At 38.1% G+C, this 16485-nt stretch overlaps 1 protein-coding gene across 3 annotated transcripts in view; it reads left to right on the plus strand.

Moving 5' to 3' along the window:
- The window catches only part of FBXO9 (F-box protein 9), a 30475-nt gene extending 15654 nt beyond the window's left edge, over positions 1-14821 (plus strand). For all 3 annotated transcript variants that reach the window (XM_089531115.1, XM_089531113.1, XM_089531114.1), the window contains 6 exons: positions 816-934; positions 3430-3520; positions 4907-5002; positions 5791-5884; positions 11112-11266; positions 12724-14821. In XM_089531115.1, the coding sequence (XP_089387241.1) occupies positions 816-934; positions 3430-3520; positions 4907-5002; positions 5791-5884; positions 11112-11266; positions 12724-12832 (664 nt within the window). In that variant the 3' untranslated portion in view covers positions 12833-14821. The remainder of the gene's footprint in view (positions 1-815; positions 935-3429; positions 3521-4906; positions 5003-5790; positions 5885-11111; positions 11267-12723) is intronic.
- The last annotated feature ends 1664 nt before the right edge of the window (positions 14822-16485 follow it).

A 16485-nucleotide genomic window follows, 5' to 3' on the forward strand; every position in this document is an offset into this window, starting at 1 on the left:
CCCTCTCCTTACGCGGGGATCTGTTCCGGATCCCCCTGCGTAAGGGAAAATCCACCTATGCTCGAGCCCCATAGGAAAAACTGGGGCTCGTGCATGTGGCAGAGTGGCGCAGGCACACGCACCATAGTTTTTTCCCCCAAGTGGCTTCTGCGTAAGCTGGAAGCCATGTGAAATGTGTCCGCACAAGGCACAGGTGCACTGTATTACATTGTGTAGTTTATGCATTTCATTTCCCTCTCACCTCACTGCTTACCACTACCATCTCTCTTTGTATTTGCCAACTTACAATAACACTTTGTTCATTTGATGATGTGGGCTCTGATCCATAAAAATGGACAAATAGAGAATGGTAATTTTCTTAATCTATCAGCTGCCCCAGAACAATTGGTTCTGCTGAAACAACTAACAACATTGGCTACTCTTCTGGAAATTATGGTGAACAAAAGTCAGTTTTCTTTAAAAATTTATCAGTATCAGTTTCAGCTTACTAATTCCTCCAACAAATAAAGCAGAATTTTGGGCAGTCCTAAGAACTGACCTTTGGCACTGTTTGGGTATGGTTGCAATTATAAGATGTGTCCAGCAAAAGAAGCTTTGCTGTGTTGCTGCTTTTTCCCTTGAATACTTTAATACGATGGGACAAATAAGTGCCTTAGAGATGTCTAATAAATGAAAAAGACTTTGGGAGGCAGTGTTATAACAGTTTTGTTACCATAAAGAAAATACAGGTCTTATTATGATTTCAAAAGTGCACCCATAATATGTAATTCATTAACATACCATTCACACCTATCATTGTGCTAACTTTTTTCCAGGGATCCAGAAATCTGGCATCAAGCCTGTTTAAAGGTTTGGGGAAGGACCTGTAACAAAGTGGTTCCTTATACCTCATGGAGGGAGATGTTTCTGAAGAGACCCAGAGTTCGATTTGATGGTAAGTAAGATAAATGAAAGTTGGAATAGTTGCAGTAAAACACACAGAATTTTGATGCTTGGAATAACTTTTTATGTTAGATTTTGAATAAGTAGTTTTGTCAGTGGATTCATGTGAGTCTGCAGAGATGCTGAACCACCCTGTGGACTCAGTAACAGGCTGGATGAAGGCCAGTAAATTGATACCAAGTCAAGACAGTGTTATTGTACAGACTGTTTTGGGTGGGGTTACACTCATCTAAAGGTAGCAGGGAGCTTGTGGATCCAAGACTGTCTTTTGCAGTCCATGTGGCTTCCATTGCCCAAAGAACCTTTACTAGTTGGTTCCGTAGTGGCATTTCCTGAATAGAGATTGTCTGGCTACAGCGATCCATACAATAACCTCCAGGTTGCATTATTGTAATGTGTTACAAATAGGATTTCCTGAAAACTGGGTGGAGGTTTTAGTATAGAATTCAGCTGCTGGTAGTCTGGCTGTGTTTTCCTAGGGAGAACCGTATTTCACTAGTTCTGAAGGAACTACAAGGCTGCCTGTTCTTTGCAAGCTTATTTGCTAATGAGGTGTTGGCCCATTAAGCCCTAAACATTTTGAGGCCTCAAAATCTGAAGCAGTGCCACCACCCATATCAGTCTGCTCAGGTATTAAGATCATGAGAGGGACCTCTTCATTGTTTTTTTCCTATAAGAAAAGAGCTCTTACATTGTTAGAAGAGAGAGCTGTCTCCGTTGGTAGAGGTGCTCCAACTTTGAAATGCCCTCCCACAGGAGGGTTTTTTTGGGGGGGTTACTGCCTTTGGCACCCTGTGAAGCTTCTGGAAGGTCCTGAGGCAAAGAAAATGGACCCACATAGCTGCTAAGGTTGTCTGCCTTCGTATTTGTACTCTACTGCTTTCCACCCAATATCTTGAATAGTCTGGCATTCCAGTATTTCCTTTACAGTTCTGAGGAAATAAGCCCTGTTGAATTCAGTGGATTTCTGAATAGACATACTGCATGTTTTAGAAATTTTAGTCAAAAAATCTGGGTATACTTATCCATGTGTCAATGTAAGCACTGTGCTTTAATGCTTATATAAAAAGGAACCATCCCCTGGTGAAAGGCAAGAGTATAATATGTCCTGGAAGCACTGACCCCCATCTACTGTGTCATCCATGCAGCCTTTAGTGTGAGCACAAATAATTATTCCTGCTAAAATTTTCTATGCTTTTTGTCATTGTTTTCCTTTACTTCATCCTTTAGATCCTTTGTCACATGCTCCTAAGCTTTACTCTCGTCTTATCATTGGGTCATATCAAAATCCATAATTTTTTTGCCAACATTTGCCCTCAATTTACTCATGAGGCCAACTTATAGTTTAGAATATAAGCTATATAGAATTGCTCTGTAAACAGAAGTCATACATTTGGATTAAGGGTAAGAAATGTTGGGAGAATCTATAGTTTACTTTTCCCCTAACATACTAAACAGAATCAGGATTTTTCTATCTACTAACTTGGTGAAAAAAATATTGTTACTTTTATTGTGGAAATGTGTTCAATAATCATTCCTAGGTATAGCTTTTGAATGTCTGAGCCATCAGAATATAAAACTAGTATCGCAAACCATATGTTGACTTGGAATTATATGACAATAATTTTATGACATATTTTTTGTGTTTGGATTTCATACACTGCTTTATTGGGTGTATTTCACAGAAAGTCAGTAGACAGATAATTTTATGTGTTGGTGGCACAAGTCCATTACAAAACAGTGTGACAAAACAATGTTCATTAGTGTTAAAGTGTATTGTAAGGGTCAAAATGACTGTTAGAGCAAGCTTAGTACATTTTGGGCAAAACTGTACTAAGACAAAAGATTCTAATGGGAGGGGGAAAATTTTAAAACCCAGGTTTCTCAGGGATTTTGTGCATCAGTCAATTTACTGAATCTTGATACAGTTTTTGATGATAATGGAAGTGAGCATATTGTCTCTCATGAAAACAGTCAAAATGTGTTTTCACCCTCTGCGGTTCTTTCTCACAGACAGAACAAATTCTGTCTGGGATAGACACTGGTAGACTTTACAAGTAACTATATCTTTAAACAGTATTTGACTGTTTTGCCTCCTGGGACCTTTTTTTAATTATCCTAATCTTTTCAAAAGGGACAGAGTCCCCTTCAACACCACTTTTAGCTTTTAAGAGCTAAAGCAAGGGTTTTTCACTCAGGGAAAGAGCACTCTCAAACACCATGGAACAATACACTTCTTATATTTGAGGGCTGCCTAGAGCATGGAGTTGCAGTTTATGAATTTGACCCCACTTGTTGACAGGGTCTTTTCAAGGTAAATTAATATTAAAGAAAAGGTTGATGATCATTATTTCACTTTTGTAGTAGAAATGCTATAGGTTTGTAACAAAAGAAAAAAAAATTGAACATTTAACACATTGTTTTGTTTGAAATATTAATTTGAAATTTATAATTTATATATTTATGGGCTAAATGTTTATTTTATAGGTGTATATATAAGCAAGACAACATACATACGCCAAGGAGAACAGTCTCTTGATGGCTTCTATAGGGCATGGCACCAGGTGGATTATTACAGGTACAAGCATTGTAAAATGAGTGAGTTAATCATTTCTCTTTCCTTTCTTCCAAACACAGTTCCTTTCTTGTAAAATCTCAGTGCTATGGAGACACAGGTGTGTCCTAAAAACGGAATTCACCTGGATTACTTGCATGTCAGTAGTTCACCGTGGTTGTACATAATACTTGGAATTGCTTTCAAGATGTCATTTAATGGTGTCATTGTACTTGTCATTTCTGAATTATAGTTCTGTTTTCAGATATTCCTCAGGTATTTAAATATATTTGGAAGGACCTTTAGTGGACATAGTATTCCACATTGTGAATGCTTCCATACAGTGTTGGGTTTAGAGCAGTGGAGGGAAAAATGTGTCCCCTTGGACCTCACTTTTAGCAGGCCCTGAAGGCTCTCTGCCTGTTCCTCAAAGCTCTCTGAAACCCACTCCCCAATTTTGGGCGTGATTTTGGCCTGAAGCCCTCTCCCGTGCATACAAACATGCACGCACACACGCCTCTCAAATACTCTTTTCCCTCTATTTCACATTCAGAACAACCATTTCCAGTAACCTTTTTGAAGAATAAATGGAGGAAAAACAAGGTATAATTGCATGCAGGGTGGGGGGTGGGCTGCAGTCCATGGGATAGGATTTCATGATGGAAAATGGCCCCAGCTCCCATGCAGTTGTCCAGCCATGATTTATAGTATGTAGATTGAAGATTAAAATGGGTTACACTAGTACTAAACCTTCCTGGTGATATATTTGCCTGGTACATTGTTGTCATTTGTGAAGTTCTGCTGAACTATGTTTTCCTGCTCTCAGTGGAGAATGTAGGAACATTGGAAGCTAACTTTTTCTGTCAGAACACTGGCTTGTCTAGCTCAATATTTTCTACAGTATCCAGCAGCAGATCTCTAGGGTTTCAGGAAGGACTCTCTTCTTTCTGCCTGGGAATGCTAAGGATTGAGCATGGAGCCTTCTGCATACAAAGTACATACTCTGCTACTGTGTAGTGTCAGGGAGAATTCAGAGGCTTCTTGATTCAGACCTCCCCCTACCACCACCAATGATGCCTATAAGCTGCTTCTCAAAAGGTGTGGCCTATGGGGACAGACACTGATGTTGCATGAGAAACTAATTGAAACCGAAAAGTACTGGTCATGCAGAAACATTTAAATGCAAGCACAAGACCCTTCAGATTCCTGCCTTGGCAGCTTGTATGTTACAATCTTTCTTTTCTTTTCTTTTCTTTTCTTTTAAGTAAGAGTAATGTAATCAATACATCTAGAAAATTTGTTCAGGGTTCTATTTTTATATTGAGAATCTGCTTCAGGTTTTGCATGTTTCTTTCAACTGGCATGGAAGGAGGAAAAATCTTCTGAAGTTAACCTTGTCTCATTTGTTAGGTACCTAAGATTCTTCCCAGATGGCCACGTAATGATGCTAACAACTCCGGAAGAACCTCAGTCTATTGTTCCTCGTTTACGAACTAAAAACACAAGGTATGTTCAACTTCTGCAACAATTAGGTTTGTTTTCCATGTGTAGAAAGGATTTGTACCAGTCACTTCTAATTAAGATTTTTAAAGTTAGGTGACTGTTGAGCCATTAGAATTCACTTTTTTCAGGCTAGGAATAAATGAAAATGAAAATAAGGGGCTTAGGTTTGAAGCCCCAGTTGTCACTAATGAAAGGAAAATAGTACAGTTAGCACTCCACATTCTCAGCTGGTAAGGGTGCAGGACCACTCCAAGTGGAAAACCCTCAAATACAGTGGGCAGCAGCTGAGGAGAAAGCCAGGCCCAGCTATGCGCTCCTGGGGTTTGTGAAGCATGCGGCTGGTGAGCTCCACGGAATGGGGGAGCATGCAGAATGCATGCCTATCAGCCAGGCAACACGTCTGCCACACAGACCTGAAGCTCAAGACTTCCGCATGCACATTCACATGACAGCTTGAAGTTTCAGGGGGGCTCATACAGAATGTGTGTCTGGTAGCCAGGCACCACCACTGCCACTCCCCCCATTTCAAGCCCAAGGCTACCGCATTAGTATGCACACAGCAAGCTTGTGCCTTGAGGATAGGAGACAGCAGTGAACAGTCCTCATGCTCATTAGCCCAAAGAGGTAGGAACACAGAAAGAGCCAAGGAGGAAAGCGGCAAGGGTGGGGCAATGACAAACTCACCAATAATTGATATTAAACCAGCTAATACGGAGGGCTGGCTATCTTTAAAGCACTTTACCTCTTGAACCAGAGTTTATTTTAACAGTCTTTTTCTTTCTGAACCTTAGAACTGATGCAATCCTGCTTGGCCATTATCGCCTGTCCCAGGATACAGATAATCAAACCAAAGTATTTGCTGTAATGACAAAGAAGAAAGAAGAGGTATACATAAAAAAAATGTTGGAGAGTAGAGGCATTCATTAATGCCACACTAGATGAAATACATGCATGTTTTTGAAGCTGTTCCTTTTACAAAAGTCCTTCAGTTTCTTTTCTAAAAGCCCCATTAAAAAAGGAAACAACTATCCAGTATAATTATGTTTCTTAAATGTGAAAAGAGTTAAAAGCTTTAAAAGCTCTTTTGAAGGGAGATATATAGAGGAAAATCCACTATAAATCTACAGGGTGAACAAATGCAAGTTTCTTCATGTGCCTTTGAATTATGGGTCATCATTTTCATCTTTTTTTGTTGATGCTGAACCAGGGAAACAGTGATGATACGCTGTGGGTTTAGGGAAAGGAATGTATTAAGAATAAATAAGTAAACAAATTACCCCATCTTTTCAGTGCAGGGATGAACAGCCTTGGAGGGAGGGACTTTGTTTTCTGTCCAAAAAACCTTTGGGGAACAGTGAGGAATTCCACCCTCAGAAGTTTCTAGAGGAAACTCCCCCAGCCAGGTTTAGGCTCCCCAAAATTGTTCTTTAGAAATGTTACTTTTTCCCCTGGCCTTGGGTTGTGTGAAGCCTCTGGGCCATCATTTGCTCAACCTTGTTGTAGAGCAACGAATGGAGGAGGGTTGAAATTGGCAGAAGATGGCCAAGAAGCAATTGAATAAGTGGTAAAAGGAATGGGGAATTGAGAGAGAGTTGAAAATAAGGAAGGAGAGGGCAGTGAAAGATGACCCTGTGTTTTTCGCCTCCCCAAACCATTTCTTGCAGATTACCGCTAGCATGCTTTTAATAAAATCTTTCCGATGAAAATCTGGTGCTTAGATTTAAAGTATTTATAGATTTAAGATATTTACATTCTCTTTAAAGTTACTAACAAAAGTACCCTGCTTTACATAGGTTTGAATATTTATTTGATACACTAAAGCCTTCAAGCAAAGTTATGTGTTTGTTGGAGACTTTGTGCATGCACTGACTAAGTAAAGTCACAGTTATGAGCATTCCTGGGGACATCTAGTCTTACTGTGCTTATAGTTACCTCAGGGAAGAGTCTGCCGTTCCATTCCTATAGAGATGAGACTTCTCCATAGTGAGGATGAGGGAGTGGTTCTGTCCCTTAGACTATTCTGTCCATTGGACGACACCTCGCTGGCTTCATCTACATTACCTGCAAACCTATGCATTAAAGTCACTATACTCGGCCCAAGGGCCATATTCAGTCACTTAGTACAGCCTTCAAACACATATTATGTTATTATTTATTCATTTATTAGTTGCACTGTGATCCTTCCTTTCATCCATACTTGGCTTTCCTCCCCATTTTATCCTACATCAGTGATGTGAAGAAAGAATGATTGTCCTAAAGTCACTCAATGAGTTTTATGTTTAATTAGGAATTTGAACAGGCTTTCCCAATCCACAGTCCATTGCTCTAACCATTATATCACACTGGCTTATTTAAATAAATGAATGCATTTTAAAATACATTAATGTTGGAGTGCATACCCTTGGCTTCATTTGGTAGGTTTGTGAAGTTTCAGGTATCTAGATTTTATAATCTTGGACTTAAAAGCTGTCACAAATAGACACATATCTCTTCTTCTCCATCTATTTTTTTATATCCCGCCATCGTCCCAGTACAGGGACTCAAGGCAGCTAATAAAATTTAAAACGGTCTAAGTTAAAACAGTATGAAACATTAAAAATACAAAGTATAAAAATTTAAACAGTTTAAACAGATTAAAAATTATTAAAATGTAAAACTCTTTAAAACAAAAACAAAACAAGGTCTGTGTCAGTATACGAAAGCCTGGCAACATAAAAATGTTTTTATTTGCCATTGAAAAGAAAGCATTTCTTGTTTTTTTTTTTTCCTTCTATGTTTACTTGTTTGATGTTTTGTATGATGTTTATTTATTATGTAGTTGATTGTAAACTTATTTATGTACAATACACAACTGTTTTAATAATAAAATTTAATTTAAAAAAAAAGAAAAGAAAAGAAAGCATGGATGGAGCCATCCTGGCCTCTCTATGGTGGGAGTTCTAGATCTTTGGAGCAGCCCCTGAGAAGGCCCTCTCCCTTGTTCCCACCAAATGAGCCTAAGAGGATGGTGGGACAGAGAGAAGGGCCTCTACAGATGATCTCAAGACTCTAGTGGGCTTCAAATAACGTGGACCCAAACCATATAGGGTTTTATAGGTTAAGACCAGCACTTTGAATTGTGCCTGGGAACGGACTGGCAGCCAATGGAGTTGTTGGCACAAAGGAGTTGTATGCTCCCTGTAACCAGCTCCAGTTAACAGCCCAGATGCAGCTCTTTTAACCAGCTGAATTTTATGAGCACTTTTCTATGTACCACTGCTGCCAGATCTGACTTCTCCAGGAACGGGCACAGTTGGCACACTGTGCAAAAGCACTCCTGGTCACCACTGATACCTGGGCTTCCAGGCTCAGTGCTGAATCCAGAACTATCCTGAAACTATGAACCTGAGTTTTCAAGGGGAGTGTAACCCCATCTAACACAGGCTGGATCCCTATTCCCAGATCTGTCTTTCAGCTGACCAGGAGCATCTCTGTCTTGCTGGGTTAAGCTTCAATTTATTAGCCCTCATCCAGTCCATTACAGCAGCCAGACACCAGTTTAGGAAAGGAACAGTTTTCTTGGAATTAGGGGGAAAGGAGTGATAGAACTTGGTATCATCAGCGTACAGGTGACATCTTATTCCAGAACACCAGACAACCTCTCCCACCGGTTTCATGTAGATGTTAAATAACAAATTATTGTTGCCTTTTTGATCCATTGTTTGGATCCTATGGGATCATCTTCTCCCATATAATCCACCGCATACACTCAGGTTCCCTGGGGTACATATACTCCAGTCAGTCAGGACTGTGGAATGACCTGCCAGAGGAGATTTGACAGTTGGATACACTATCTGAATTTAAAACAGCAATAAAGACCAGTCTTTTCTGGCAAGTGAAATATGGATTGATTGATTTAATGTGTATTGATTTTATATATTCTTTTAACTACTATGTGAATTCTACTGGTTTGTGTCTTTCTAACTGATGTTGGTTGTATTTTCTTTTCCCATTAACCCTTATCTGTGCTTTCTGGTTTCTATATATTTTTCCTATCCAATTTGTAAAATTTTCCTCCCCTTTAATTTTCTTCAATAATTCAAAAAGTGTATTCCAATTTACTGAATCGAAGGCTTTTTCAAAGTCCAGAAAAAATAAGCCCCATTTCTTATCATTATGTCATTCGTAATATTCTAATGTGTCTATAAGTATCCTGACATTCTCTCTCATATAATGGTTGGATAAGAATCCTCTTTGATCTTCATCAGTCGACTCTTGTAAGCACTTTTTCAATCTTTTGGATAAAATCAATGCAAAAATCTTATAGTCTATATTAAGGAGAGAGATCAGTCTATAGTTAGATGGGTTGTGTGTATCTTTCCCTTCTTTTGCAATAAAGTTATTTCAGCTTCTTTCCATGAGTCTGGTAGTCTCCCTGTCAATGCTTCATTTATAACTATCTGTAATGGGTAACATATCTCATCTGCAAAAGTTTTATAGAATAGAGCTGTTAAGTCATCATTCCCTGGTGCTTTGCCCACCTTACATTGTTTTATTGCTTCCCAGATTTCTTCTTTCATTACTAATTGATTTAAGCACTTTTGTTGGTCCTCCGATAGCATTTGGATTTTAATATTAGTCAAATATTCCTTAATTCTATCTTCTTCAATCTCCGGTTTTGCATACAGTTTTGTATAGAATTCAGTAAAGACTTTTTCAATATCTTTCTGCTGTGTAAATAATAGGTCTCCTTTCCTAATTTTATTAATTGATTTTTTTCAACCTTTCTTTCCTTAGCTTATATGCTAACCAAGGCCTGTTACAGACTGCCAAAATAAAGCTGCTTCGGGTCTCTTTGGAGGTATGCTATTTAAATGATGCATGGGTCCTAAGAGTCCGGAGGTCGCACCAAAGCCACACTCCATTCCTAAGTACCGGAGTGCAGCTTTTGGTGCAGCTTCCGGATTCTTAGGAAGCATGCATCATTTAAATAGCACACCTCCAAAGAGACCCGAAGCAGCTTTATTTTGGCAGTCTGTAACAGTCCATGTCCCTGTTTTGTTTGCCTGTTCGAATTTTTTTTGCCTTGTTATTTTTTATTTCTTTTCTAGTTCAGTAATAGCTTCTATTTCTAATTGCTTTTGCAATATTTTAATTTCGTTTTGGACTTTTTTGGGGGGGATGTTTCTTTAACTCATCTTTCTTTTTCAGTGATTCGTTTAATTGTACTAACCTCTGTTTCTTTTGTTTTAGGTGAATTATATTCTGTTGTGTAAAAAAGCCCCTTATAACCACTTTCCCTGCACCCCATACTGTTGCTACATTAATTTCTTTATCAATATTTTCTTCAAAAACAGTTTGATCATCCTTTTTCCTTTGCTTACCACCTGATTATTTTTAAGTAAATCCTCATTTAATTTCCAATTAAGTTTTTTATATGAGTTTCTCAAGTTTAGTATTATAGGATTGTAATCCGAAATTTCTCTATTCTGTGTCCTTATCTCTTTGACCTCTTTCACCAAGACGTTGGTTGTATTTTAACCTGTTGTTGTCCCCTGCCTTAATGTATTGGGAGAGGTGGGTAAGAAATTATTATTATTATTATTATACCCATATTTCTATAAAATCACTGCTTTACTCAAACTGTTTGAGCGCTCATTTTCACTGAAAAGACCCTTTGTTGCTTATAAATTTTCACAATACGACTTCTGCTCATTTTCATACTAATGATGACAACTGGTTAGATCGAAACTTATTCATACTGAAAGTAGATCCATTCAAGTACTGGAACCTTACCTTGTAGAAGTTTTCAAAAAATAGTCTGTTTCATTATAAAAAGGAAAGAGGGCCAGGGAAGGGAAGTGATCTACCAGCACTTTTTAAGTTAGTATGTTATAGATCAACTTTGGAGGTACTGCTAGATTCCACCACCACTCTTTCTCTTTTTTAGTGGGGCTTAGTTGTGACTGATCTTTCCAGTTCTTTCAGTGGGTATACTCTCAGCCTAACTAAAACTGGATCTCAATCTAAATGTTTTTCATGATATTTGCATTATGTTTTAAGGTACAGTTGCTCCTAATTTTTGCTTTTGCATATTTCTGACGGTCCCATCCTGTTTTTGTTTATTATATAGAAACCAATTGACTATCATAAGTTCAGATATTTCTGTCGTGTCCCTGTGCAAGAAACGGATCACAGCTTTCATGTAGGGCTACAACTGTGTTCCAGTGGCCGCCAGAAATTCAACAAACTGGTTTGGATTCATCACTCTTGTCACATTACTTACAAGTAAGTTTAAAGGATGAGAATAGTATTTGATTTGTATAATAGAAACCTTAAGCCTGCTTTGAAAGATAGTCTGATGGCTTCAGTTGATGCTTTTTTTTTTTGTCACAGTCCAGAGAGTTTCTAGGACAGGTGAACCATATTAGGAGAGGCATTAAACTCGTGGTTTTAGTTGGTATCCTTTGAACTTTTTAACACTTGTATGATGGATCTATTGAAATTCACTATACTTAACAAGGCATCTACTTGCTCTAATACTTATGTTTCCTGAGCCTATAAAACCTAACTCTTGTCCCCACAAATTCTCTCATTTAATTTATAGAATGAACCCAAAATTAAACCAAAAAACTAACAAATTAAAAAAAATTGGCAACCAAGGGCCGGTACAGATCGACATGAAAAGCCAGTTTCCAGGTGGCTTGGGGGCATGGTGTATGCACAACACAAGTCTCCATAATGCCCGGAAGCTGGCTTCATGCCACCCAGCTGCCCCCCCCCCCCCACAGCAGATGGTTTCTGGGCACTCCAGTGGTGTGGCAATAGACACCGCACACTGCCAGAGCTCCAAGAAGCCACCATGGGGCAGGAAAAGATGGCTTTTTGCAAAAAGGCAGATTGGGACCACAGCGTGGCCCCAATCCAGATTCCTCAGGGATTGCAGTCTGTTTTGCCCCAAAATAAAGCATGTGATTTTCACAAGCATATAGATGCAGTTAAGCTAAAACAAACAAAAAAACCATTGAATTCTAGAAGCCAATAATATAATAGAAATCAGATAATTTCGTGATGCCAAAAAATCCCCAAAACAAAACCCTAAATATATTCATCTATAGATTTGATGAAGTTTGTTATAATACACAGTATGTTAGCATTAGGGCTGAGAGTCCCACTGTGTGTTTGGTACTTGTTGGGCCACTGTGTCTCCACAAAAGTAAATATAACTGCACATTTACTGTGCTTTTTGGGATCCTATAAGTCCTCTGCAACAAAAATGGTGGAACATGCTTTGTCAAAGTAAAAGATCTCTAACAGAAACCCTGAATTCTTCAGTTAGTAAATTAAGCAAAAAGTTTTTTTCTTGTACATAATTAAACAATATTTCATTACTTCACAAGTTAATTTGCTTCTTCTATGCATGGGGGAAAGGGTAGAATGAAACCCTCCTTCCTGGTGACCAGAACTTTCATTCAATTATTTTTCTGGTTTCTGAGATTTAACCAGGCATTGACCTATAATCATTCAAATATACCTTTATAATTTGCTATACCTTTATACCTTTATAATTTATAATTTGTTCATTTGTTTTTTCCAAAATTCTAGTGTATGGCACAGTGTTTTAGGTCAGTTTTGTTTCTGGAAAAGTTAGGAGGGAAAGGATAGCAGTATATAATTTAATCCTGTGTTCTCCCTTTTAGGCAAAATATTGGTCAAGTCTAATTTATTTTTAATGTCTGTTTTAGGTCTACTGGTGAGACAGCTGTCTCTTCTTTTGACATTGACAAGATGTACACCCCTTTGTTCTTTGCACGAGTGAAGAGCTTTACTGCATTTTCAGAAAGGCCTCTCTAAGAAGTTCACATCTTTTTGCATGAAGAAATTACAGCAAACAACACTTAAGTTATAAATATGTGTGTGTGCGTGCGTGTATATACATATATATGTATATGTGTGTACATATATATATATATATGAATTTTATTTTAAAATTTGGGGATCTTTTTGGAAGAACTGATACTGGAAATAAACATTTGATCTAGGGTGGCAGGGTTATTTCATTCGTTTTGAAGTCAAGTTTACCTGTTATTTTACACTTAAGTTGTGAAAAGACTTTGATAACCTAAAAAGGCATTTTTGCTATGTCATTTTATGAGTAAATTTATAAAATGTTCTCTGTCCAGCGCAAGGCTTTATCTGCCTATGCACCTTAAGTTCAGGTATTGTTAAACCTATTGGTGTATGTAAGACATGGTGTGTGTGCTTTGGAGGAAGGCTCAAAATGTGAAGAATTTGTCCTACATCTGTGTGTGGCTCTCCTATACGTTTACTTTGAAATGGATGTATTTGGGTTGCCTTTCAGGTACAGGCATGGACTTCATTGCAGCCTTACAAAAAATTAAGCCAAGCCAAGTTGGAAGTTAAGCATTTGTTTTAGAATTACATTGTTTCATACCATCGCAGTTGTTAAACCAGTAAATTGTACATGGTAAGGGGTAGAAGATGAAAGAGGAGTTACACTGAGAAACTGGCTGCCCTTCTCTTCTTGATCCAGGAAATGACTTCTGAAGAGAGAGCAAGACAAAGACTGCTGAACATTAATGTATATTGTTTGAATTCTGTTATGCAACAAGAATAGGGCTGTACTTCAGTATGTTTGTCTTTTCTTTAATTCCTCATGTAACTGCTAAAATATTGAACATCCCTTGGGTGTTTTGTCATACTAAACACATTTTTGCTTTTTTGGGGACTCCTACAGATGTTCAGGTACTGTGTGCTGCTTCTCCTGTGTATGTACTTTGGGAGTTGGATGCAACTTCTGTATGCTGTATGGCACTAATCATAAAAATGTACTTTCAATCATAAAACTAAAATTTCCCCAAAAAAAAGTTTGGTTTGTTGAGTTTGCAAAATGTGTTGCATTTTGTTCTTTATAATGGAGCTGAACTATATTATTTACTAGCTATAGGACCCAATCTTGACTCACACAAATGGGGTTATCCTGTATAGTGCACTGCACTGGCACAGGATCATCCCAGTACACAAATTCACACACCCCATTACACAGACTCCCACAGTTACAGATGATCATTCAGAGAACTACAGTTACAGGTATGCAGCCTGTCATTTTCAGCAGGAAGATGACTATCACTTTAGGTGTGCAAACCTTCCTCATATTGCACATCAATTGCCCTTGATGCCCATGGGCCTCATGATCAGCCACCTAACACACTACTCTGTATGAATGAAAAAATGACTGGGGTGCCCCCATCCCCAAATGAATTTTCTGCATGCCTTAGAGCCTATGTTTTACGCCAGATGAAAACCCCATGATAGGTTTGCCTTGGGGTCACCATAAGTCATAAACAACTTCAAGGCACACAAGAACAATAAATCCCAAACACATGCTCAAAATTTGGTGAGAATTATTTACACATGATTCAGTAACACGCACATTGTTAATATAAATTCATTCATTATGGGGCTTTCCCCAAATATTCAGAATGATATGTGTAGTTAAAAATGGATGAAATATTCATTTTGGAGATCCCATGCAGCATCTGCAGACAGAGTGACATCTGACAAACTACTTTCATTTGTTAAGATTTTTATATGATGATCTTTGATCAGTAGAATTTCATTCAGTATCATTACAGTCCTTGAAACCTAACTTTGTTTTATGAGGGTTTACTATGCTGTGAGAGGCTGGTGTTTGAAAAGACAAAATTCATAGTACTTTGTAGCCAATACAAATATTGGTTGCTGGTGCTGATCTGGATTCAGTTGCTAGAATAAATTGCATAGTCGCATGGTAAACAGAGGTGGTTCCCGGTAAGCAGAATTATTGTTATGCATTTAAATTCTTATAAATCCACATTGCTCATACAAGTGTGAGAGTAATCTCTTTTTTTTCCTCCCTTCTTTCACTGCCATTTTTTTCCTCTCTCTTTTTTGGGCTGCTGGGGAAAGCATGGATTGCTATTGGAGAAGCCTGAATTTCCTGAGAGGATTGGAGATTATATCTACAGGCTGCCCAATCTTCCAGGCTGTGAAAGCTTTGCCCTTCACAGAGGAGCATTACACAAGATCACCTGCAAGCATCTATTGCTATTACCTGTGAAGGGGCCTCCCTCTTATTTACAGCTCTTCCATTGCCTAGGGCTGCATGTTGTAGAGTATGTGCAAAATGCAGAGCTTGGTATCGTGCCCTTCACCCTAAGTCATTACAGATATATAGCATGTAAGGGAAATACACAAGACAATTTTAAAAATCATACCCTGCTATGGAAAGTGGGTCATTTCACCTTGGATTGCTCGGTTCATGACCTGTTTCACTTTACCATGGAAGCAGAGCTCCACTTAGGAGGTTTCTTGTATCTCTCAATTGACTAGCATGAGACTAAGAAGCATCTATAGCTTATAATACTACTGTCCATAGACAGGTGACATTTGCAGAAGTATTGAACCCTCCTTGATATTTTTGTTGTATTACAACCTGGAACTGAAATATAATTAATCAGCATTGGATGTACACAAGAAACCAAACACTGAAGAAGCAAAATGTTTTTATTGTTACATAAACGGTAAGTAACTAAAAACAAACTGGAGCTTGTTGGCTGCAGAGATATTCTGAGTACTCTGTAGAAGCAGCATGATTTCTTCGATAAATTTCAGCTTTGTGACTCGATCCTGTAGTTTTTGCCTGTTCTTAGCAAAATTACTCCAGCATTGTCAAGTTAGATGTGAACTATTTGTGAACAACAACTTTCAAGTCTTGCCAGAGATTCTCAATCAGAATGAAGTCTGAATTTTAACCTAGCTATTCTAAGACATTTAGGTTCTTGTTTTAAAATCATTCAGTGTTCCTTTGGCTGTGGATTTAGGGTCATCATTTTGCTAGAAGGTGAATCTATCCACAAAGGTCCCTTGCAGGTTGAAACAGGTTTTCCTCTAAAATTGTCCTGTATTTTGTACCATTTCCTAGCAGTGTTACCTGCTTTCATTGCAAGCACTGAAGAATTTGAAAAAGTAAACAAGTTAGACAAAGTTTTAAAAATGGGATGGGATCTAAGTAACACAGTACAAAACAAGTTGCACATTACAATCTAATACAGTCTTCCAGCACTGTGCCCTCGGGATTAGTCTCGCTCTCTTTGATGATAAAATAATGTCTTGTGCAATAATTTATCTGCAAGAAATAAACCAGTTACTGTGCTGTAGAATTTATTGTTTTGGGAATGTAGCCATGGGGCTGTTAACTTTTTAGCTTTTGTCACATGGAATATCTTGTCTTGGAAAATTACAGTACTATTTTTGTTGATGTCCCTTCTAGTGGATTAAAAAAAAACGCTTCAAGCTATAATTAAAACATTAAATGTTAGCTGTGCATGATGTGGAACGCATAAGTCTTACTAAAAACTCCTGTCACAGGTCAGCAACTACGTTTGATAAAGAGCCAAAGTAACAACAAAAAAAAGCTCCAAGGTTTTAAAGGGACGCAGGTGAAC

Source organism: Sceloporus occidentalis, unplaced genomic scaffold (genome assembly GCF_023333645.1).
Source record: "Sceloporus occidentalis isolate IW3139 unplaced genomic scaffold, rSceOcc1.0.p SCAF_6, whole genome shotgun sequence".
NCBI lineage: Eukaryota > Metazoa > Chordata > Lepidosauria > Squamata > Phrynosomatidae > Sceloporus > Sceloporus occidentalis.